This window comes from Piliocolobus tephrosceles, chromosome 13, assembly GCF_002776525.5.
Source record: "Piliocolobus tephrosceles isolate RC106 chromosome 13, ASM277652v3, whole genome shotgun sequence".
Lineage (NCBI taxonomy): Eukaryota > Metazoa > Chordata > Mammalia > Primates > Cercopithecidae > Piliocolobus > Piliocolobus tephrosceles.
In genome coordinates this window covers 67356260-67381222 of record NC_045446.1, presented here as the reverse complement: position 1 = coordinate 67381222, position 24963 = coordinate 67356260, and the positions used below count along the sequence as shown (strand labels likewise).

The 24963-nt window shown below is 47.5% G+C and overlaps 2 protein-coding genes across 5 annotated transcripts in view; one reads left to right on the top strand and one right to left on the bottom strand.

Moving 5' to 3' along the window:
• The window catches only part of GDPD4 (glycerophosphodiester phosphodiesterase domain containing 4), a 92137-nt gene extending 77309 nt beyond the window's left edge, over window positions 1–14828 (top strand). For both annotated transcript variants that reach the window (XM_023209134.2, XM_023209133.2), the window contains exons 15-17: window positions 2365–2447; window positions 3676–3731; window positions 14074–14828. In XM_023209134.2, the coding sequence (XP_023064902.2) occupies window positions 2365–2447; window positions 3676–3731; window positions 14074–14435 (501 nt within the window). In that variant the 3' untranslated portion in view covers window positions 14436–14828. The remainder of the gene's footprint in view (window positions 1–2364; window positions 2448–3675; window positions 3732–14073) is intronic.
• Window positions 14829–16110: 1282 nt separating this feature from the next.
• Window positions 16111–24963, bottom strand: part of MYO7A (myosin VIIA) — an 87294-nt gene continuing 78441 nt past the window's right edge. For 2 of the 3 annotated variants that reach the window (XM_026446990.2, XM_026446991.1), the window contains exons 42-49: window positions 23879–23992; window positions 22780–22867; window positions 22488–22594; window positions 19962–20147; window positions 19406–19522; window positions 18315–18398; window positions 17375–17494; window positions 16111–16749 (exon numbers count right to left, since the gene is read on the bottom strand). In XM_026446990.2, coding sequence (XP_026302775.1) covers window positions 16660–16749; window positions 17375–17494; window positions 18315–18398; window positions 19406–19522; window positions 19962–20147; window positions 22488–22594; window positions 22780–22867; window positions 23879–23992 — 906 coding nt within the window. In that variant the 3' untranslated portion in view covers window positions 16111–16659. The remainder of the gene's footprint in view (window positions 16750–17374; window positions 17495–18314; window positions 18399–19405; window positions 19523–19961; window positions 20148–22487; window positions 22595–22779; window positions 22868–23878; window positions 23993–24963) is intronic. The other variant, XM_026446992.2, reaches the window with a different exon arrangement.

Here is a 24963-nt window from a genome sequence, read left to right as displayed (position 1 = left end):
AGGTCATTCAGCACAGGTGGAGCCTTTCCACCCACCTGTCCCCATGCAACTCCCCTTCATGTGTATACTGTGTATTTTTCTAACATTTTAAAATCCAGTCATTACAAAAACGCATAATTTAGAAAGCACACTCCTCCATAATCCTATCCCCTGAATCAGTGATGTCTCAAAATTGTCCCTTTGGGAGGTACGCATTTACTTAAATGATGCTACTATTTCTGAATGTATTTTTTTTCATTTTAATATTTAAATTGATAAATCCATGTGATTCAAAATTCAAAAAGTTTAAAAAGATATATGTAAAAAAAACCAATCTTCCTTCCACACCTGGTCTAGGCATTTTTAAAGGACCTAATACATGGCCCCCAGCCTATGCCATGGGTCATTTTATTCAGGGAGGGTGGGGCTGGTGTCCCAGGGGCCTTAACAGGCAGCCTATACTCCAGAGTTAGACTGATTGAGATTTAGATTCAGATCTTGGCTCCACTGTTTACCGTGTGAATGTGGAAATATTAGTTAACATGTTTGTGGTTTTTGGCTTTTTTGTTCTTTTTGAAAATTGGGGATAATAATAGTGCAGTAGAAACACATATTTGTATCCAGCATAATCTGGTCTGGTTGTTGGTCTCGTAATTGAGAAAGTTAAAGTGAGGAATCATTTAAAAATGATATACACTTTATCAGTTAGCTTTTAATGCTTAATAAAAACTACCTAAAACTTAGTGTCTTAATCAGATATTTATCATGTCTCAATTCTGGCTGATGGCTAGGTGGTGTCTCTGGTTTGAGCCAGGTCAGCTGGGCTAGATAGTCTAGGATGCCTTGTTCATATGTCTAGAGGCTCACCTGGGATGACTGAGTTTCTCTTCATGTCGTCGCTCATCCTCAAGGCGGCTAGCTGGAGTGTGTTCACCTGGTGGAGACGGGTTCCCAACAGCAAGAGAGAGCAAGCCCCAAAGCACGTGGACTTTTCCAAGTTCTCCCAGTGTTATGTTTGCTGATGTTCCATTGGCCAAGGAAAATCACATGGCCAAGTTTAGATTCAGGGTGGGAGCAAAACAGACTTGACCTCTTGATAGGGAGGCACAGCTAAGTCACTTTGTGTAGGAGCCTACATACAGGTTTGGAAGGAATTTTGTGGTCATTTTTATATGTACCACATACATACTTCACAAATTTTATTTAAAAATATTCGTTCACCTTTTGATAGTCATTTCTTTGAGGATATTTTTGCTGATTGAGTTTTATGTTCTCTCATTTAAACATCCAGATGAACTAGCTAGGATTTCTAATTGTTTCTTTTAAACAGAACAAGAACTTAAAGTCATTAGGAGAATCAATCTGAATGAGGAATCTACCTAGATTTTTATAATCCCTCAAACCCTTGTAGTGTTTCACCTACACCTAATCTAATTGCAGTTTATTCTTTAATGATCTATTTTGTCCTCATTGAGTTTTTCAAAGTATTTGACTTAGTTTCTTTGAAAAGAGAAACTAAGTTTCTTTGCCTGGCTCCTGTTAATTGCTCATTGTTAGTTGTTATTATTATGATCATTAGTGTTGTTATTAATTTTGTTATTCAGCTCAAGGAAAGACCTTGGGATAGGGTGGAGAGTGGCCTGAGAAAGGATAAAATGTGCCAGCCCTATTAGCATCAAGTGGAATTGGAGAGGGCACAATGGAGGTGGAAAGGGAGCATCAAACTCAATGAGAGGACCCAGAAGACAGAGCTCTGGGAAATATGTGACTTGGGCAAGGAGCATAGAGCAGGGCCATGTAGGTAAGGGGTAATTGTACTTCAGCATTCTTAATTGAAGTGTGATACTTTAGAACAATGGTTCCCAAATGCTGGCTTACAGACACATGGTTTCAGCACCACCTGGGAATGTGTTAAAAATGCAAAGATTCTCATTCCTTAGGTGTCTAGTGAGACCCAGAAACCTGTATTACTAAAAGCTGCCCAGGGAGACTTGGCTGCACAGCCAGGTTTGAGAAGCCATGCCTTGAAAACAGCAGTAGAAGTCAAGAACCTGGACTGTGGTCTTGGGTCCAGAATAGACTTGTTGTGTGACTTCTCTGGGACCCCCTCTGCCCTCTGTTTTGGGAGATGAAAGGTGAGATGAAAGGTGTGAAGTGTTCTGTTTCCTCTAGAGCCCCCTTGCATGTATAAGGGTGGCTGTTAGGATACTTGCAGGGACTCTCTGTGTTTGAGAATGCCACATCAATCTAGGTTCCTTGGCCTGTCTATCCCCTCTTCCTCTCCTCCTCCAGCCCTGGCAGCAGAGCAAGGGACTTAGATCATATGATCCCAAATCCCTTCTAACTGTAAAGTTCTTTCACTGTGGTTTGTTTTATGTTTTTCAGACACCAACGTTCTATATGTTCATATGGCTCCTTGCAGATATCATTTCTGTGCTTTTTATTGTTGCCATATTTTGTTTTCACTGGTAAGTATATATGTAATTTTAAATGAAGTTTTTCCAAAATAAATGGATTATTATAGGAAATTGAGAAAAATAACAGTTATGCTCTTCCTGTAATCCCACATGGCAAGATGGCGTTTATAATCTGAACCTCTCTTATGCTGTCTGCAGTTCCTCACATCCCTTTGACCTCCCCAAAACGACAATATTTTCAGGATAGGGACTGTCACTAAAGCTTAGTCAAGCCTATTACTATGGATTCAATGTGGAGCAGCTGAAAGAGGACAGGGCTTGAATGTTGTCCAGAACAAGTGCCTCTACCTTCCCATCTTCCATGAAACTGGGCATAGCAGTGTGCAAAGAGCAAGTTCGTAAGCCAGGAAGATTGGGTTTTAGCTCTGGCTTTGTCCCTTAGTTGCTAGGTGACCCTGGGAAAACAACTGCTGCTTTCTGGGCCATAATCTTTTTTTTCTTTCTTTCTTTCTTTTTTTTTTTTTTTTTAAGTGGAGTCTCAGTCTGTTGCCCAGGCTGGAGTGCAGTGGAATGCAGTGGCATGATCTTGGCTCACTGCAACCTCCACCTCCTGGGTTCAAGTGATTCTCCTGCCTCAGCCTCCCGAGTAGCTGGGATTACAGGCACCTGCCACTGCGCCTGGCTAATTTTTTTTTTTTGAGACGGAGTCTTGCTCTGTTGCCCAGGCTGGAGTACAGTGGCGCGATCTCGGCTCACTGCAACCTCTGTCTCCTGGGTTCAAGCGATTTTCCTGCCCCAGCCTCCCAAGTAGCTGGAACTACAGGCATCACCACGCCCAGCTAATTTTTTTTTACTATTTTTAGTAGAGACGGGGTTTCACCATATTGGTCAGGCTGGTCTTGAACTCCTGACCTCATGATCTGCCCGCTTTGGCCTCCCAAAGTGCTGGGATTACAGGCGTGAGCCACCCTGCCTGGCCCATGCCTGGCTAATTTTTGTATTTTTAGTAGAGATGGGGTTTCACCATGTTGGTCCCGCCTCAGGTGATCCGCCTGCCTCAGCCTCCTAAAGTGCTGGCATTACAGGTGTGAGCCACCGTGCCCGGCCCATAATCTTTTTATCTGTACAAGAAAATTACATGTGGGAATCCTTGCAGGCAAATGCTATAGGATTGTAAGTTTCAAGATGGAAGGGGGAAGAAGATCCTGGAGGAGGAATGTTGGAGGAGACCATGGTTCTTTAGACTCCTTCATTTCATGGATGGTCTGCTTCCTTCTAGGCGGAGAGAGACTAAAAAAGAAAAATTGTTTGAAACCTCCTCCAGCACTCTCACAGGTAAAGTCAAAGGCCTAGCCCACTCCTGTCTCTTCATCCCTACCCATTGCTTCCAGGAGACAGAGGCTGCTTTTCATGTCCCTGACAAGAGCTGAGGGTGTCTGGAAAGTTGGGGGTGGGACCGGGGGAAGTATAGACTGGGCACAGATTCTGGAGGACTCTCTACGTCAGGCTTCAGATTTTGGATTTCATCCTCTAAGCAATGAGGCCCCTTGGAAGATTTCAAGCATGGGTGTTTACTTCTTCATATATTCATGTATCATACAGCCACCGAGTCCACATTTTGTGCCAGGCACTTAGATAGGGGCTGAAGATAACTGAAAGATGTCTGTGGTGCGTGCCCTGAGAGAGAGGAGGGACTGGCCCTCAAAGAGCAGTGAGGAAGAAGGTAAAAGTATAGCAGTTGACATCATTGGGCAAGGCATCTAGGTCCCAGACAGAGTAGCTGCTGTGCCTATTAGGGGAAAGGTGCTTTGTGGGTATCATTTATGGGTGATATATGTTGGAGGCTAGAGGAAGAATACTTCAGCGGTCCTGGAATTGCTTAGAGTCAAGTCGCTTCTTATTGGCAATTAGGAGATGGCATATCGCTTTCATTCACACAAGGAAGCGATATGGTTAGATTTCTGTGTAAAGGACTGAGGAAGTGAACTAGGCTTAGTAAAGGGAGGGGATGCTAGAGTTTATTTCTCTGAGGGTTGTGAGGATGATCAGACAGTGAGTTACTAGTTTTGGAAGCCAATTCAGTGTCAAAGGGAAACCAACTAGGAGGCAGAAGACTGTGCGGTGTGGGATATATTTCCTTCTGCAACTCCTGGAGACAAAGTTGGAACAGTCACAAAATCATGAGTTAATTTAATTTCTTATGGACAATGGTGAAGCTCCTGATATTCCATGTACCAGCTGGCAGATGAGTGGAACTGATACAATACTTAGGGTTGCAGGAATGAATCCACAGGGATCATGAAAAACTAAGTTTAGAAATTTGAATAAATTAAATAGAAGGCAGTGGTCTTTCATATGCTGTGAAACTGAAGGTTTAAGCCAAATTTAGCTAGATCTGAGGCAGGGAGATCTCAGGTTACATGGTTACTTGAGTTACAAGTTACATAGAATTTAAGATGACTCTACTGGCTATGTTAAGAGGTCTGAAGCTAACTGATGATTCCAGCTAGCTTATATCAGTAGCTGTTCCTTAGTAAGCTAGGGCTGCCATAACAAAATACCATAGACTAGGTGGCTTGAACAACAGAAATTTATTTTCTCACAGTTCTGGAGGCTAGAAGTCCCAGATCAAGGTGCTGGCAAATTTGGTGAGGAGCCCTAGTGAGCACTGTCTTCTTAGCTTAAATACAGCTGCCTTCTCATTGTGCGTTCACATGGCCTTTCCTCTGTGTGTGCTTGGGAGAGTAGGATTTCTGGTCTCTCTTCCTCTTCTCAGAAGGACAGCAGTCCTGTTGGATTAAGGCCCCACCCTTATGGCTTAATTTAACCTTAATTACTCCTGAAGTGCCCTATCTCCACATACAGTCACACTGAGGGTTAGGACTCTGACATATGAAATTGGAGTTGGGGGGACATAATTCAGCCCATAACAATAGTCCAGCCAAGAAGTGATAGAACATGGAGATGAGGAGGAAACATGACTAGGAAAGAAGTTTTGAAAGTAAAATTGAAGAACTATATAAACCTAGATAAAAGAGGTGGCTTAGAAAAAGTATTCAGTTAACTTGACCATACCCACTACTATGTTGAAATGGTGATAAGAAAAGGTGAGTAGAAAATAAATGAAGGATTTTCTGTTTTTAAGAGCTCTTAGGTTGCCTGTTACAGAAACCAGTTTTTCTTGATCTAAGCAGAAATAAAAGGTATTGGAAAGCTATTTGAGTACCTCAGAGAGATACCTAGAAGGTGCAGGACCAAATTTAGAATCAGGGAAGAAACAAGGAAGACTAGACAGAAGTCAGGACCTCAGCCATAATCACAGCCCAGATCCATTCAAGTTGAGGAGAATGGAGCCTCATTTGCTAAATACAGAGTGCCATGTGTTGCCCCATACCACCTCCAGGATTGGCACGTACTGTTGCACCTACTGATGCCACGTCCACCACCAGAAGGCCTCTCTAGTGTGAGGGTGTATTTTTCAGCAATTTAAGTCAATTTTGTTGTCTTCTGTCTTCTGTCTTATGTAGTTTCTTATGTAAAGTTTTCAGTTGTCTTACCCCTCTTCCTCTGTTTGTAACATGTCTTTTTTCCTCTGGCTACATTTTAAGATTATTCCTTTTATTATTGGTTTTTAGTAGTTTGATTATGGCTTAACTTGGTGTGTGTGTGTGCATGTGAGAGGGAGAGACTATCTTGATTAGGGTTTGCTGAAATTCTTAGATCTGTCGGAGTATAATTTTCATCAAATTGGACATAATTTTAGTCTTTATTTCTTCAAATATTTTTCTGCCTCTGCTCCCCTACTGCTTTCTGGGATTCCAGTTACACAGATATTAGTTTATTATCCCATAGGTTACTGAGACATTTTTTTTTTTTTTTTTTTGAGACAGAGTCTTGCTTTGTCGCCCAGGCTGGAGTGCAGTGGCATGATCTCAGCTCACTGCAGCCTCCACCTCCCAGGTTCAAGTGATTCTCCTGCCTCAGTCTTCTGGGTAGTCATTTAAAATATGTAATTAATTTCCTTTATTTTTAGATAGATTCAATTGCTGTGTGTACTAGTTTTTTGTTTTGCTTGTTTGTTTAGAGGCAAGGTCTCACTCTTTCACCAAGTCTGGAATATAGTGGAATGATCATGGTTCACTGCAACCCTGAACTCCTGGGCTCAAACAATCATCCTGCCTTAGCCTCCCTAGTATCTGGGACCACAGGTACAAACCACCATGACTGGCTAATTTTTTTAAAAAAAATGGTAGAGATGGCATCTCACTATGTTGCCCAGGCTGATCTCAAACTCCTGACCTCAAGCAGTCCGCTTGCCTTGGCCTCCTAAAGCACTGGAATTACAGATGTGAGCTACCCTGCCCAGCCTATGTTAGTTTTTTATTGCTATATTTTAAAAAAATTACTTCAAACCTAGCAGCTTAACACTATACAAATATATTATCTCACAGACATGGGTTAGATAGTTCCTTTACTTAGTCTTTACAGGGTATCAATTGGGGCTACAATCTTATTTGAGGTTTATGGTCCTCTTCCAGGCTCACTGCTTGTTACCAGTATTAAGTTCCTCATAGTTGTAGAAGTGAAGTCATCTCTGTTTTCTCAATGGCCATTAGCAGGGTTTTGGTCTGAGGTCCTAGAGATGACCCTCAAGTCCTACCCACATGGTCCTCACAATATGGCAGCTTACTTCTTCAAAGCCAACAAGAGAATATCTCTCCAGTCTGCTATGATGAAGTCTATGTAATATAATGTAAATAATCGGAGTAGTTATCCCAGAACCTTTGTCGTATAGCATAACCTAATCAAGAGAGATAACTATCCTGAGGCCTGTTCCAAGATGGCCGAATAGAAACAGCTGTGATCTGCAGCTCTCCGCATGACCGATGCAGAAGACAGGTGATTGCATTTCCAACTGAGGTACCTGGTTCATCTCATTGGGACCAGTTGGACAGTGGGTACAGCTCATGGAGGGCAAGCAGAAGCAGGGCGGGGTATCGCCTCACCTGGGAAGTGCAAGGGGTCAGGGGATTTTCCTTTCCTAGCCAAGGGAAGCCGTGACAGACTGTACCAGGAAAATCAGGACACTCCAGACTTAATACTATGCTTTTCCAATGGTCTTAGCAAACAGCACACCAGGAAATTATACCTTGTGTCTGGTTCGGCAGGTCCCATGCCCACAGAGCCTTGCTCACTGCTAGCGCAGCAATCCAGATGGAACTGTGAGGCTGCAGCCTGGCTGGGGGAGGGACATCTGCCATTGCTGAGGCTTGCAAGTGGCAAGGAAGCTCGAATTAGGTGGAGCCCACCACAGCTCGACAAGGCCTGGAAAGCCTCTGTAGACTCTACCTCTGGGAGCAGTGCATAGCTGAACAAAAGGCAGCAGAAACTTCTGCAGACTTAAACGTCCCTGTCTGACAGCTCTGAAGAGAGCAGTGGTTCTCCCAGCGTGGTGTTTGAGCTCTGAGAACGGACAGACTGCCTCCTCAAGTGGGTCTCTGACCCCCATGTAGCCTAACTGGGAGACACCTCCCAGTAGAGGCCAACTGATATGTCATACAGCCAGGTGCACCTCTGAGACAAAGCTTCCAGAGTAAGAATCAGGCAGTAATATTTGCTGTTCTGCAGCCTCTGCTGGTGATACCCAGGTAAACGGTCTGGAGTGGACCTCCGGCAAACTCCCCCAACAGACTTGCAGCTGAGGGACCTGACTGTTAGAAGGAAAACTAACAGAAAGGAATAGCATCAGCATCAACAGAAGGGACATCCGTAACCAAAACCCCATCTGTAGGTCACCATCATCAAAGACCAAGGGTAGATAAAACCACAAAGATGGGGAGAAACCAGAGTGCCTCTTCTCCAAAGGATCACAGCTCCTCGCCAGCAACAAAACAAAGCTGGATGGAGAATGACTTTGACAAGTTGACAGAAGTAGGCTTCAGAAGGTCGGTAATAACAAACTTCTCCAAGCTAAAGAAGCTAAAAACCTTGAAAAAAGATTAGACAAATGGGTAACTAGAATAAACAGTGTAGGGAAGACCTTAAATGACCTGATGGAGCTGAAAACCATGGCAGGAGAACTATGTGACACTTGCACAAGCTTCAGTAGCTGATTCAGTCAAGTGGAAGAAAGGGTATCAGTGATTGAAGATCAAATTAATAAATGAAGTGAGAAGAGAAGTTTAGAGAAGAACGAGTAAAAAGAAATGAACAAAGCCTTCAAGAAATATGGGACTATGTGAAAAGACCAAATCTACATTTGATTGGTGTACCTGAAAGTGACGGGGAGAATGGAACCAAGTTGGAAAACACTCTTCAGGCTATTATCCAGGAGAACTTCTCCAACCTAGCAAGGCAGGCCAACATTCAAATTCAGGAAATACAGAGAACACCACAAAGGTTCTCCTCAAGAAGAGCAACCCCAAGACACATAATCATTGGATTCACCAAGGTTGAAATGAAGGAAAAAATGTTAAGGGCAGCCAGAGAGAAAGGTCAGGATACCTACAAGGGAAGCCCATCCGACTGACAGCAGATCTCTCGGCAGAAACTCTACAAGTCAGAAGAGAGTGGGGGCCAATATTCAACATTCTTAAAGAAAAGAATTTTCAGTCCAGAATTTCATATCCAGCCAAACTAAGCTTCATAAGTGAAGGATAAATAAAATCCTTTACAGACAAGCAAATGCTGAGAAATTTTGTCACCACCAGACCTGCCTTACAAGAGCTCCGGAAGGAAGCACTAAACATGGAAAGGAACAACTGGTACCAGCCACTGCCAAAACATGCCAAAATGTAAAGACCATCAAAGCTAGGAAGAAATTGCATCAACTAACAGGCAAAATAACCAGCTAACATCATAATGACAGGATCAAATTCACACATAGCAATACTAACCTTAAATGCAAATGGGCTAAATGTTCCAATTAAAAGACACAGACTGGCAAATTGGATAAAGAGTCAAGACCCATCAGTGTGCTGTATTCAGGAGACCCATCTCATGTGCAGAGACACACATAGGATCAAAATGGATAAGGGAAAGCAAAAAAAAAAACAGGGGTTGCAATCCTACTCTCTGATAAAACATACTTTAAACCAACAAAGATCAAAAGAGACAAGGCCATTACATAATGGTAAATGGATCAATTCAACAAGAAGAGCTAACTATCGTAAATATATGTGCACCCAATACAGGAGCACCCAGATTCATAAAGCAAGTCCTTAGAGACCTACAAAGAAAGAGACTTAGACTCTCATACAATAATAGTGGGAGACTTTAAAACCCCACTGTCAATATTAGATTGACGAGACAGAAGGCTAACAAGTCCTGAATATCAACAGGACTTAAACTCAGCTCTGCACCCAGTGGACCTAACAGACATCTACAGAACTGTCTACCCAACATTAATAGAATATACATTCTTCTCAGCACCACATCACACTCATTCCAAAATTGACCACATAGTTGGAAGTAAAGCACTCCTCAGCAAATGTAAAACAGAAATCACAACAAACTGTCTCTCAGACCACAGTGCAATCAAATTAGATCTCAGAATTAAGAAACTCAAAACCACACAACTCCATGGAAACCGAACAACCTGCTCCTGAATGACTACTGGGTGCATAATGAAATGAAGGCTGAAATAAAGATGGTCTTTGAAACCAGTGAGAACAAAGACACAACATACCAGAATCTCTGGGACACATGTAAAGCAGTGTGTAGAGGGAAATTTATAGCACTAAATGCCCACAAGAGAAAGCAGGAAAGATCTAAAATTGACACCCTAACATTACAGTTAGAAGAACTAGAGAAGCAAGAGCAAGCAAATTTAATAGCTAGCAGAAGGCAAGAAATAACTAAGATCAGAGCAGAACTGAAGGAGATAGAGAGACAAAAAAACCCTTCAAAAAATCAGTGAATCCAGGAGCTGGTTTTTTGAAAAGATCAACAAAATTGATAGACTGCTAACAAGAAGGAAAGAGAGAAGAATCGAGAGAAGAATCAAATGGATGCAATAAAAAATGATAAAGGGGATATCATCACCGATCCCACAGAAATACAAACTACCATCAGAGAATACTATCAATACCTCTACGCAAATAAACTAGAAAATTTAGAAGAAATGGATAAATTCCTGGACAGATACACCCTCCCAAGACTAAACCAGCAAAGATCACCCTCCCAAAACTAAAGAGAGAAAGGTCGGGTTACCCACCCGAATTCAGAAGTTGAATCTCTGAATAGACGAATAACAGGCTCTGAAATTGAGGCATTAATTAAGAGCCTACAAACCAAAAAAAGTCCAGGACCAGACGGATTCACAGCCGAATTCTACCAAAGGTACAAGGAGGAGCTGGTACCATTTCTTCTGAAACTATTCCAATCAATAGAAAAAGAGGGAATCCTCCCTACCTCTTTTTATGAGGCCAGCATCATCCTGATACCAAAGCCTGGCAGAGACACAACAGCAAAAGAGAATTTTAGACCAATATCCCTGATGAATATTGATGTGAAAATCCTCAATAAAATACTGGCAAACCGAATCCAGCAGCACATCAAAAAGCTTACCTACCAAGATCAAGTTGGCTTCATCCCTGGGATGCAAGGCTGGTTCAACATATGCAAATCAATAAACATAATCCATCACATAAACAGAATCAATAACAAAAAACCACATGATTATCTCAATAAATGCAGAAAAGACCTTTGATAAAATTCAACAGCCCTTCATGCTAAAAACTCTCAATAAACTAGCTACTGATGGAACATTTCTCAAAATAAGAGCTATTTATGACAAACCCACAGCCAATATACTGAATGGGCAAAAACTGGAAGCATTTCAGGCCAGGGCAATCAGGCAAGAGAAAGACATAAAGGGTATTCAATTAGGAAAAGAGGACGTCAAAATTGTCCCTGTTTGCAGATCACATGATTGTATATTTAGAAAACCCCATCGTCTCAGCCCAGAATCTCCTTAAGCTGATAAGCAACTTCAGCAAAGTCTCAGAATACAAAATCAGTGTGCAGAAATCACAAGCATTCCTATACGCCAGTAACAGACAAACAGCCAAATCATGAGTGAACTCCCATTCACCACTGCTACAAAGAGAATAAAATACCTAGGAATCCAACTTCCAAGGCATTGCCAAGACAATCCTAAGCAAAAAGAACAAAGCTGGAGGCACCACACTACCTGACTTCAAACTATACCACAAGGCTACAGTAACCAAAACAGCATGGTACTGGTACCAAAACAGAGATATACACCAATGGAACAGAACAGAGCCCTCAGAAATAATACCACACATCTACAACCATCTGATCTTTGACAAACCTGACAAAAACAAGAAATGGGAAAAGGATTCCCTATTTAATAAATGGTGCTGGGAAAACTGGCTAGCCATATGTAGAAAGCTGAAACCAGATCCCTTCCTCACACCTTGTACAAAAATTAATTCAAGATGGATTAAAGACTTAAATGTTAGACCTAAAACCATAAAAATCCTATAAGAAAACCTAGGCAATACCATTCAGGACATAGGCATGGGCAAGGACTTCATGACTAAAACACCAAAAGCAATGGCAACAAAAGCCAAAATTGACAAATGGGATCTAATTAAAGAGCTTCTGCACAGCAAAAGAAACTGCCATCAGAGTGAACAGGCAACCTACAACATTGGAGAAAATTTTTGCAATCTACCATCTGACAAAGGGCTAGTATCCAGAATCTACAAAGAACTTAAATTTACGAGAAAAAAAATCAACCCCTTCAAAAAGTAGGCGAAGGATATGAATGGACACTTTTCAAAAGAAGACATTTATGCAGCCAGCAGACACATGAAAAAATGCTCATCATCACTGGTCATCAGAGAAATTCAAATCAAAAATTCAAATCACACCAGTTAGAATGGCAATCATTAAAAAGTCAGGAAACAACAGGTGCTGGAGAGGATGTGGAGAAACAGGAAAGCTTTTACACTGTTGGTAGGAGTGTTAACTAGTTCAACCATTGTGGAAGACAGTGTGGCGATTCCTCAGGGATCTAGAACCAGAAATACCATTTGACCCAGCAATCCCATTACTGGGTATATATACCCAAAGGATTATAAATCATGCTGCTATAAAGACACATGCACACGTATGTTTATTGTGGCAGTATTCACAATAGCAAAGACTTGGAACCAACCCAAATGTCCATCAGTGATAGACTGGATTAAGTAAATGTGGCACATATACACCATGGAATATTATGCAGCCATAAAAAAGGATGAGTTCATGGCCTTTGTAGGGACATGGATGAAGCTGGAAATCATCATTCTGAGCAAACTGTCACAAGGACAGAAAACCAAACACCGCATGTTCTCACTCATAAGAGGGAATTGAACAATGAGAACAGTTGGACACAGGAAGAGGAACATCACACACCAGGGCCTGTCATGGGGTGAGGGTATGGGGGAGGGATAGCATTAGGAGAAATACCTAATGTAAATGACGAGTTAATGGGTACAGCAAACCAACATGGCACATGTATACATATGTAACAAACCTACACATTGTGCACATGTACCCTAGAACTTAAAGTATAATAATAAAAAAAAAAGAGCAGTAGCTATCCTATGATAACCCCAAAGATTCATAGCCTTTGTAAGGTATATATCCCTTAGATCAGAAAAATATATCAGAAAAAATAGACTTTAATCAAAAAAGCCTTCACAAGGGAAGGCATATGATTGATCACTGAAAACTAGAAAACTTCAGTGAGAGAAAGAATACCAAAATAAATGGAGCAATCATGGTCATGAATTAGAAAATTTAGTATTATAAACATGTCACGGAATTGATCTAAAAATTCCCTTTCTCCTATAAAGCTAACAAAAAAAGGAAGCTCATGAAGCTCATGTTTGTAGTTGTTTCTTCCAGACTGAATTACACTCAGGTTAAAAAAAAAAAAAAAAAGCTTTGAATATTTATAAGTAAAAGTTTTAAAAATTAAAGTAATAAAAATGTAAATCTAAGCAGAAAATAAAACCAAACCTGAGTTCTGGGTTTCTTTGGATTCTCACACTCTTCTAGATTTTGGCCACGCAGTTTCTCTGTACATTGTGAACGCCTAGATAATTTTAAGATGTTTTCTTGTTTTTGTATATCATCCAGTTTTTAATTTGTCTTTGGTAGAAGGATTGGTCTTGATCTCCTAGCTCCATTATTAGAAGTATCTACCATCTATTTTTTTTTTTTTTCTGTAGGACAAAGTATTTATTGAGCATTTACTGTGTGACAAACACTTCTGAGCACTGTATATGTAGTGGCAAGCAAGACAAAGTCTCTGCCCTTTAAAAAGCCCTCATTTTAATTGAAGGAAGCCCTCATTTTTCTAAACTAATGGCTATGGAATACATGAACTTTAAGCAAATGTCAGTCTCTGCTTTCTGAGGATTTCCATGGTGAGCTAGAGCCTCATGCAGTAGATTCTTAAGCCCCAGCCCCAGGCTGAATTGGAGGGCCATAATAAAGTTTGCACAAAGCCTGAAGTAGAGGGGAGAGCTTGGAGGAAAGAACCTGAATGGGTAAGGGAGGGGCTAACACTTAAGAGGTAACTTGAATTTCACACATGATTGGCAGAGAGTGGAGAAGTGACATTTGAGGAATCTGTGTTTGTGTCTTTTCTATCCCACAGATACTCAGAGTAGAAGAGAGAATGAGGAAGATTTGCGCATAGCCATGAAACCTCCTGCCCGAGTTGTGGAAAGTCCTTGGACTCTAGCAGCCCTCTACCCAGCTTTATCCAAGAGTGGAAAGGAACACCAAGGCCGTTTCAATTTTGCAGCACCATCCAAGAAACTACTGCCTATCAAGAATGCTGTCACACCTTTGAAACCTAGCAAGCATGACCTTCAACCACCGACGCCCACCACGGTCTTTGAACTCACCCAAGCACCCTCCAGGCAGGCTACAAGTAAGGCTACCTTTCAAACTACATTGCCCACCCTGAAGGTGGATAAGCCAACCATGCCCTCCATAGAGGTCCCCTATCCTTAAATAAGAGACCTTTAAGAGATCCCCATGGCTGAATACTCCAAAGAATCCTATGTCACAATATATTCCACTGCATCTGACATATCCTTCTATGTTTCCAAAGAAGAATTATCCACATCTCCCCTGCTTCTTCCTCTTCCTCCCTCTGCCTAAGGGCGGTGATGGTAGGGAGTGGTTGGTAAAGGCACACAGAAGGGCCATTGAGGCTCTCAGGGGAACCATTGGGATCTAGCTTTCTATCAAGAATGCATCTCAAGGGGCTAGGCAAGGGGAAAACTGTTGTGTGTGGTCTTGGAACTGGTTGCTGTCAAGTTTCTGTCATCCTAACAAACACCTCCATAATATTCTCTGCTAAAGAAGTGACTGTGCATATAAGTAAAGGCAACCTCTCAGGAAGCCAGAGGTAGTGGTCTATTCTTTGGACCCCTCGTGATCAACCAGGGTGATGAAGGCTGGGACATGGGGGCATGGGGGCAATAGTGATGCCATCTGAGTGATCTCATTCTCTGGGCCAGAGAATGAGAGGGGCATGGGTCAGGGACAAAGATCTCATCCCCACCCCACATTATCTGCTCTATTGTGCAGTGGGCTACTTCCTGATACCTTGTGGTTTGCTGATTCCCTGATAAGAGGGTAGGTACAATCCATGCATAGTCAAGAGCTTTTGGCTTTGAGGGGAAACCAGAGCTTAGAACAAGTATCTGGAGCCCTTTCTATCTGGGAGCCCAAAGTTAGAAGCAGCGAGTTGAGCTCTTCCCACTTACTTACACTTCCTTTCTGGACCTGAGCCTCTTCTTCATGATGGTGATGTAAGGCAGCCTACCACAGCATCTTCCTGGGCTACCTGCGGAGCTGTGTCCTCTAACAGCCACATTACCGTCCCAGAAAGCAGGGCTCTCTGGTTTGGGGACTCCATTTACACACACCAGCCAGTCCTACACTAATAGCTAGGGAGATCAGGAATAGCACTCCCTGTGGGGTAGACAGGCACATAGATGCTGATGACCCAGACACGAGTGTATGAAAAGCAGCAGGACCTGGCTCTGCTGAAGTATGAGACCTTGAGGGCAGATCACAAACCCTCCCAGCAAGGGGATTCTCCACTGTCACTTCTCTAGGTGCTCATCCCAGCCACAGCCCAAGGATGCCCCACCCCTAAGTCACACCTTCCCAGTCTGAAGCCCCCACCCACAGACCTACTCCAGTCATGGCCATACCTGGTTGTCCCATGCTGGTCACAAAGTAAAATTTTACTGGCACCCACTGGACATGAAGATTTAACCCAAGGCAGCATTGTTCTTGGGGTTCTTGGATGTGTCTTGATGAGCCAAGATGTTTCTGGCAGGTGCAAGGGCCGCTGTGGCTCCACTGGCCCTAGTTACTTACAGCCCAGAAGCTGATGCCTCCTCTAGACGCTCAGCTCATACACACTTAGGTCCTCACCTCCCAGCCTGATGTCCAGCACTTCCTCCCAGCCCACCCCAATCTCAGTTGGTCCCTTTAAGCCACTTAAAGCACATCTTGAGCTCAAGCTCCCCAAACCCCAGACCCAGACCAGGTTGGCCCCAGCAGGTAAAGACCAAAGAAGTCGTTATGTAGGCTGCTCCCCTGCAAGGCCCTGTCCTGACCCCACATGCCCTTCCCTTCCACTTCCCCTCCCTGAGCAAAGACACTGTCGGGCCAGAGGATGAAACATGCTTTATGCCCTGAGGTGATCAGGGGAGACTTGAGCAGGGGCCCAGCATTCACACTGCAGTATAGAAAAGTGGTCTGTCCCCCTCATCCCACCTGTAGATCCAGTCCCTTCAGTTTCAGAGTATTCAATGCACATTTGGTTTGGTTGTTCCAAGTATGGAGAGCTAGATTGTCCTCTTGATTCCTCTATCCCTGTGGTACACAGAAAGTCAAAGGAAGTTGCAGGTGGGGCTGGTCTGAAACAGGAGACACATCTAAGGATCACAGGCTCTCACAACCGGGAAGGCCACAGCAAGCTCGGACTAGACCAACCCAGGTGCCAGAGGGGTGGATGGAGGGAAGTTCTGCATCCCAGAGAGATGCCTCACTGGAAGAACATCAGAGGCCCAGTCGGTATGGGCAGTGGTGGCTGGCCAGCCCAGCCTCACTGCCAGGATGGCAGAAGTCTTCCCCAGCTGCAGGGGTAGCTGATGGGTCTGAGCCCACCACGGCCTCGAGAGCAGGCTTGGAACCAGCACCTCCCCCTGACTGTTCACTTGCCACTCCTGGAGCCCCGCTGTTTGCTCATGGCTGTGAGCATCTGGCTAATGTAGGAAGTCAGAAGGTCATCCATCTTGTAGCCCTGGAAGCAGGGGTGAGAAGATAAGCAGAGCACATGGTGGGACGGGGCCAGCCACTTAGACCATAGCACAGCTCCCAGGAATCTGCAGTGGGCAGAACCCAGGACAAAGGCAAATCCCTCCCACTCAGGACTCATCTCCCATCCGCACAGTTGAAGGGCTGAATTCATCCAGCCAGATGGTTAAGGTCCTACACTGTTATGACCCCACATTAGGCCCCTAGCTTGTGGGTCCCTCAAGTCACAGATCCCTCCCTCCAGGAGTGACTCTACTGGCTCTCAGTTGAGCTATGTCTTGGAAGTTTGAGCTTGGTCCAGGAGGTCTCATTGTTAATGGTTCCACTATTGAACTAGGGGACTAAAGGGCTGTCCCTGCGGGCTCAATCCCCAGATACTGAAGGCACTCAAACAACAGTTGTTGAATGAGGGGTCTGTTCCTCAGCCCCAGATTAAGTCCCTTCCCCAGACCTAAGCTGAGCCTCAAACGGACCTGACCTTGGCCCCAGCATGACCCTTGCCCATGACCCCAGGCCCAACCGCACACTACTGTTTGTTCCAGGCCCTGGGAGGCTGGCTAAGCTGCAGGCAAGGCAGGGAGCCCACCAGGCCAAGCAGGATGCGCCCTCACCAGTGATGTCTCACAGAGCAGTTTGCTCCCGCGCACCAAGTTCCCAATGGTGATGTGGAAGTAGGTGTTGCCGCTGCTCCAGTTGGAGATCTTGGTGAAGGGGTGAGTGGTGAGGATGTCCTGGGGGAGCAGAAAGGGCATGGAGAGGCACAGCCTGGGCCCTGTGGCCTCACTCACCCACACATGCCCTCACAGAAGGCCTCAGGCCCTCAGAGGAGCCCACGGCCTGAGCTTTGCCATCCAGCTGTGGTGGGAAGCAGGTGCCTCCCCCTCCACACCTTGGTTTGGGCACCCAGGGAAGTCTAGGAGGCTGTTGGGTAGGGGTACTTGGGGCCAGAACTGGGAAATTGGGAGGCCTGAGGGAACTGACCCCGTGGCCTGAATGAGATGGCCCAGGGAGAGTTGGAGGAGGGAGTCAAGAAGAAGACAGGGCAGAGCCTTGGGGAACACAGTGTACAGGAGCAGGCACAAAAGGGTCCGGGAAGGAATGACCAAAACACAGAGGAGAGCCAGGAATGTGTGACGCATGAAGCCAGTGGACAGATGGTGGTCACGAGCCCTCTTCACTACCTGTCCAGTCAGACCCTCTGGGTGTGCAGTCGGGCTGCTCTGGCCCAGAAACACAGATGCACGGTCACCCCTGCACAGCCGGCCCCACAATCCGCATGGGCAGAGCATCCAGTGATACTGAAAGGCCAAGTACTAAAAGGAGCTCAGATTCCATAGGAAGGAGTTTGTTAGTAACTTCAGGAGAGCAATTTTTGTGGAGCAAATGTTGGGTAAAGTCCCAGCAAACGCTGACAGCTTTTGAAGTCACATGATGGGTGGATGAGTCTGGAGATAGATGGTGGCTAGGACGGCTTGCGGGGTTTGTTCCGGGACTGTGTCTGAGGTTCAGGCAGAGAAGCCCACCCCCACTTGCCTTCCTATCCCTGCTCACCTTCGTTCTGGGATCGATGAGGCTGACCCCATACTTGTTGATGGCAATTAGGAGGATCTCAGGGAAGTTTGGCTCCGTAGTTTGCTAGAAAAAAAGATGAGAAGGCATCAGATGGGGGCTCAGAGCAAGAAAAGCATTTGGGGAAAGGAACGAAGCCTGGCCCCAGCTGGGATAAAGTCAGCCTCTCCTGTTGCCTATGTGGTGCTGATGGCCCTGCCGTGACCTCATGGCCTCCACCTTCGCTGGGCCTCAGTGCTGCCCCACATCCCTTCATGGGTCCCCCAGGCCATCCTTTGCTTTGTCCTCCCTCTCAGCCCAAGGGCATCCCATCTTTAAAAAGCCTCCTGAACCCTGCGTCTGCCTCCAGCTACTTACCTGTTCTTGCACAGCCGAGCTTCTCAAAAGGCCTCCCATCCTAGCTGTGTGACAAGACCACACCTGTCCTCTCACACCAGCCTCCTCACCATACTCCTGCCTCTGTCGTGCCCCTCAGACCCCTCCTCCACCTACAGCCTGAGAGGCTTTCTGGCCATGTCACGTGGGTTGAAAACCCTCCAAGGCAGGCCACCCCTGCAGGAAACCCAGCCTCTCACCTGCTTGGCAAGCTGCCGCTCTCCACAGCCTGCTCTTGCCTCCTGCCCTCACTACTTGCATTTCTTCCCAGACTTGAGTTCTCACGCCTCCAGACCTTTGTCTATGTGGGACCCCTGCCGGGAGCACTCTTTCCAGGGTCTCCCTGGAAAGCTCAGATATCACCTCCTTTAGGAGGCCTCCTCAGACCCGGCAGAGCCTCCCGAGCTCTGCCACCTGGGCAAGGGCTCCCCACTGTCAGAGCATAGGCCGTCCTCCATTACCCCGGCCTGTTTACACGCCTGCCTTCACCGCCAGGCTGAGCTTTTGGTCCCTCTGTCCCCAGGACTTAGCCCAGCTAAGACACTGAGCTGGGACAAGGCTGAAGGTACTGCCCTCCTTCCCTCACCAGGGCAGGTGTCCAAGGCCATGGCTGTTTCCCACAGTCCTGGGGAGGAGTCTCTGTGCCTTCTCAATGCCCTGTTCCCCTCCTCCTCAGTTCTGAGAAGCCCATGGTGTACCTTCACCTCGAAGAAGGCTGAGCCAAATGTGGGCCACTTGAAGATGAGTTTCAGGAAGGCCAGCTTGGCCTCCTCCTTGGACTTCCCCGCGTGCTTGTTGAAGTAGGCGACGATGGACTATGGGGACAGGGGGGTCGGGGCTGGGCTCAGTCCTGGGGACAGGCCTGCCCAGGGCAGGCCTGCTCAGAGCTCAGAGTCCTCCCCACACCACCCCCACCCATCCTGGAGTGCTGTGAAGGGCTCTCCCCATATTTCAGCTAATGGACTCCCGACCTCCCTTCTCACCCCAGGCAGGCAGACCAAAGGGTATCAAGGATAGGCAGGTCACCATGGTAACCGGGACAGGGCAAATGACTGCCAATTGGCCACTGAGTGCTTGGCATGGAGGACTGAAGGATAAGGCAGGCAGAGGAACAAGGGTGGGCGGCCTCATCGAGTACAGGAACCACAAGACACACCTCCCTGGGTTGCTGGCCAGCGTCTGCCCCCTTGGCCCCTGGGGTGCCCAGAGGCCCATTCAGGGCCCCGCCATTCCCGCTGCCCACCCCATGCTCACCCGCTTCCAGTCATCAGGCGAGACCTGTCGGATAAGGTCCTGGGGCACCAGCTCCCGCAGCAGCTTGGGGATGCTGGGGAAGTAGGACTTGTCCTCCTCGAACTTGACCCTATAGATCAGCGCCCCCAGCTGCAGCACCTCCTCCCGCGTGCACTTGTGGTAGCCTCGGAGATACTTGGGCAATTCCTGCCAGAGACAGAGCAGGTCACAGGCGTGCAGGGACCTGGCAGAAGTGGGCTCTTTTCCTACCACACCAAGATCCCCAAGGCCAGGGTCTACCACCTTACCCCGCACATGGGCCCACCCACCTCTCCAGCCTCAGCTGACACTGCTCCCCCAGGGGAGACGGCACAGGACAGGGACAGGGCAAGTCTGCCTGCACAGACTCAGCACTCGGCAGTTGGAGCGCATGGCCTTGTCTGTTACCTCATATCCCCCCGTAACAGTCCAGTGAGATAAGCAGCCCCATTTCAAGATGAAGAAACTCGGAGTGACCAACGGGCAACCCTGAGACTGTTCTATACCTGTCACCTCCTGGGCCCATCCTCCTTTGGAAGAGCCTCTCAGTCTGGCCTCCTTGCGTTGGGTTCTCTTGAGACCAACTGCTTTCAGCAGCAGCAACAGAGGCCCTCACACCCCCTTGAAGTTCCAGACCCCAAACCTGAGGAACTTATGCTGGGGAGTCAGCCCAGGGCAGAGATGAAGCCTCTGAAGGGCTGGCGCTGCCCACAGACTCCTGGCTCCTGGAGCCTTATGATCATCTCATGCATGGTTTGAAAGGTAGAGAAACTGAGGCTGACCTGAGGACATACTGTCAATCAGAGACCTGAGTCAATCATTACCCGTCCTATCCACCCATCCATGTGGTTATGGGTCTATCTACCTACACATCTACCTCCATCCATCTCCCTATCTGTCCATCCAACTACCCACCCATCCACCCACTCACCTACCTACTCGCCCATTCACTCACCAATATCCACCCATCAATTCACTCAGCATTCATCCTCCCATCTATATGTTCCCTGAGTCACCGGTTTACCTATTCACCCATTCATCAATCCAACAAGTATGCATTGAACATCTATGAGCCAGGCCCTTTAAGCAACAATGCCTACCCTCCCTACTCCCATGGAACTTGCAGTCTCAGGGCAAGGACAGACATTAAAAATCATACCAAACAGATACATAATGACAGCCTTCGAAGGAACTGTTCACAGTGCTATAAGAGAATACAACAAGGTGACCTAATCTAGGCTTGAGGACAGGGCAGACTTCCTTTAAGATAAGAGGGCTGATTGACATCTAAAAGCTCAGTAGGTGGGGGAAGAGCATCCCAACATTACGACGGCCCCATGGCACACTTGAGAAGTGGAAACAATCCAGCTGAGCCGAAGGAGAGCCAGGTACAAGGCAAGGCAGCAGGAGCAGGCAGTGGTACCACCCGGCAGGGCCACAGTCAGGATGGGGATTACGCCCTAAGAGCAAGGGGAAGCCACTGGGGGAATCTGGAAAGCAGGACGACCACCCTGTGGAGAAGGGGTTGAAAGGGCCAAAATGGATGAGGAGAACAGGGGGAAGGTCACTGCCTCCATTCTGGATCAGAGATGATGGTGGACTGACCCACGTTGGGAAGGTGGTGATGGAGACACATGGGGGATTTTAGAGATATCCAGGAGGTGCAGTCATCAGGTAAGTGATTTGGGACGTGGGAGAGGAGGAGCAAACGTCAAGGCTGACTCTGGGGGAACTGGCAGTCCAGGGACCGTGCACTCAGTGGGCAGCAGGGGGTGGGTGGGGAGGGGTATGAGGGAAAGGCAGGTCCCAGGTTTGGATGAGGGCAGTCCTTCTCACTCCCAGGCCAGTGTCCTCTCTGCCACAGCAGCCACCATCCCTGCCTCCTCTGCCCTTCCTAGCATCCTGGTTTTTCTCCCACAGAATGGCAAGCAGGTTGGGCCCAGAAAAGAATACCAACCTGCAGTCATGAAGACCCGGAATCAAACCCCAGTTTCATCAGCTGTGTGATCCTACTTACAGCACGTGGCCTCTCTGAGTCTGTTTGTCCCTCTGTCAAATGGGGACAACATAGCTGCTTCTTGGGGTTATTGGGAGGACAGAATGAGAGAAGAATGCCAGATACATAATAGAGGCTCAACATGCAAGCCTCCCTCCCGGCTTCCTTCAGGTGCCTGTGCTAGAAAATGACAGAGGCCTTGGAATTACCCAGTTACAGCAGCAGAATCTCGAAGTCAGAGAACAGCCCTGCGCTGAAGGAGGGGCCTGAACAGGTAGGGATCAGAAGCTCAGAGGAGGAACTGTCAAGCCCCTAAGGGCTGAAGAGTCAGGAGACACAAGGATCAAGGGTTGGGCCCTCTCTTGGGGCTCCAGTGGTCTTGGCAGGAATCCTTTCAAGGCCAGGCTGGTACAGGCCCCACACCTGGCAAGAGCAGTGGGTCTCTGCTTTCAGGGCCAAAGTACGGCAACACTAGCCATGCATGAAGGCAACTAGAGTGCAGAGGTGCCCACCTGGTAATAGTGGAAGATGGAATCGGCCATGGGGTCCTTCCCTGGCACCGTGGTGGTCCACAGCTTCTTCATGAAGAACACCTGGTAGGTGAGTGAGGGCACAATTCCTGCAGCACAGGGCAGTCGGTCACCCAGAGGGTCCCTGCACAGAGGAGTGCTCACATCCCGAGCCCAGCCCCAGCCCCAGAGGAGACCCTCGCTCAGGCCCGCCTAGGTGGGCCTCACAGCATGGCCCTGAACCTGTGCCTCCCTACTCTGGGCCTCAGATGATCCCAGGACCCGGCCTTATTACCGTCCTTGATGGGCCGAGCTTTCTTTATCCAGTCTGTCAAGTGTCGAACAAAGTCAAAGAAGAAGTCGTTCTCAGGCACGCTGATGACCTGGGGACAGGGCCATCAAAGCACACTCATTTTAGTTTAAGAAACACTGTATTTTCTGACCTTCCCACCTAAGGCCTGTCTGGCAGCTCCTTCTCAGGGAAGACTCCACTTCCAGCCAGAAGGGGTTTCTGTGTGTCAGCCCCACCCTGCCCCATGTGCCTGTTGAGTGTCCCCAGAACAGCCCACTTCTTGCTGGGAGTGCTGGTCATTCCATTCAGTGCCTGGGACACTGAATGCTGCCTTAGACTCAGGGGAAACTGGACAAGAATGCAGCCCAGCCCCTGGCTTGGACATTCTCTGGCATCCATGTCCAGATCCTCCCGCAGCTCTGGGCACCCCTGGGTCTAGGACCTCATCATGGTCACCTCTGGGTCCCAGTGTCTGGCACAGAGACAGTCATGAAGTAAGCAGACACAGATGCACACAGAGCCATCAGCAGGCAGCAGGATGGGGCACCTAACTCGGTCAGGGAGGCCTTCCCGTGGAGGGGGCTTTAGCTAGGCCTGGAAGACTTCCAGGGACAGAGGTATTTGGGGAAATGTGATGTGAGATGGTGGCAGGGGCATGAGCTTTAGAGTCAGACCCACCTGGAGCTCAGTACCTGCTGTGTGACCTTGGACAAGTTACCTAACCTCTCTGAGTCCTAGTTCTGTGATCTAGCAAGTGGGGATGATCACACCTTATTTCAAGGGTTAATTTGCCCTAGCATGGCAATTAAGGGCCAGTCAAAGCAAATCTGGAGAGAATATGTGTTGGGGCAGGGCGAGGGTCTGGTGTGTCTAGAACACAGAGCACCTGGGCACATGCCCCTAAGAGGGTCTGAGCCATGTGCAGTGCCTCAGAAGAGAGAGAGCTGGGGACAGCCACTCCATGTAAGGGATGGAAGAAGATGGCCAGATGCCAGTGCCCTCTTCCCCTCTCTCGCCTAGTCCCTCTGTCTTCCTCTGCTGTCCATAAGTTCTTATTGCCCCAGCAAATCTCCCACCTTGGCGAAGGTGGCGAAGGACCCACCTTGTCTGCAATTTTGACAAAGAGGCTGAATCCCTCTGAGGACTTGAGGAGCAGCCTGGTGGCGATGTTCTGGCAGAAGTCCTTGGCCTTGGTGCTGGACTCCACTTCGAAGGCCTGGGAGGGGCGGTGAGCACTGGGCTCCTGCAGGGCCTTTCCCAGGACCTGGTCCTCCCGGGCCCCTCTGGCTGTGCCTCCTATACTGAGCCCCGTCGCGTGCCAGACACCCTCCTGTGGGCCCAGAGCTGGGCACGGTGTTTAACAAAAGGAAAGGGCTACACCTGTCTGAGTCTTCCCAGGTCTCCCCCTCCCGACCCTCCAGGCAGAATGTGGCCTTGGCGTCCAGAGCCCTGGGCCGGGGTGTACAAGCCTGAGTGACAGTGAGGGGTCCAGGGAGCACAGCAGGATGATTGGAAGGGTGATTGGGAGGAGGAGACCTGAGGTAGAGGAGAAGCAAACCCAAAAGTGGAGGGGAAAGCAGCCCAGACAGATGGGAGGGTTTGAGCATCTGGGGAAGTTTAGATGCAGGAGGAGAGATGTCTGGAGGGACAGGAAACGTGAGGAAGTCCTTGGTCCTTGCAACTAAAATCCTGTCGTGGCATTTCTGAGTCTCCAGCCTCAGACAAATTTCATAAACGACTCTTCAAATGAAAAGTTTATCTGAATGAGACACTGTGTTGAGACAGGCAGGGGCTGGGGACCATGAGGGGCAGCGTGACTACAGGCATGACAGACAGGACCTGGATGGAGGGAACCTCGACCACCTCAGGTGGGGAGGGAGGAAGGGGTGTCGAGGTGCTGGCTGCAGGAAGGTGGGCTCAGGTGACAGGGGAGGCCTGGACCTGGGGGCCAGCGGGGCCCGCACCAGGGAGGTGCAAAGCCAGCTCAGAGGGAGAAGTGCTTTCCTCCAAGGCAGGTCCTCCTCAGAGACAGGGAGGGAGGGGTGCCCTTCTGAAGAAAGCTGCTCCAGGAAGCAGGGGTTGGATCAGAAACTAAGGGCCCCTGACCTGGGGAGTCAGTGGCCTTTGTCCTGAGCTCTGACTCCACTGTGGGGAAGGAGGACGAGGCAGCAAATGTTGGGTGTTGGG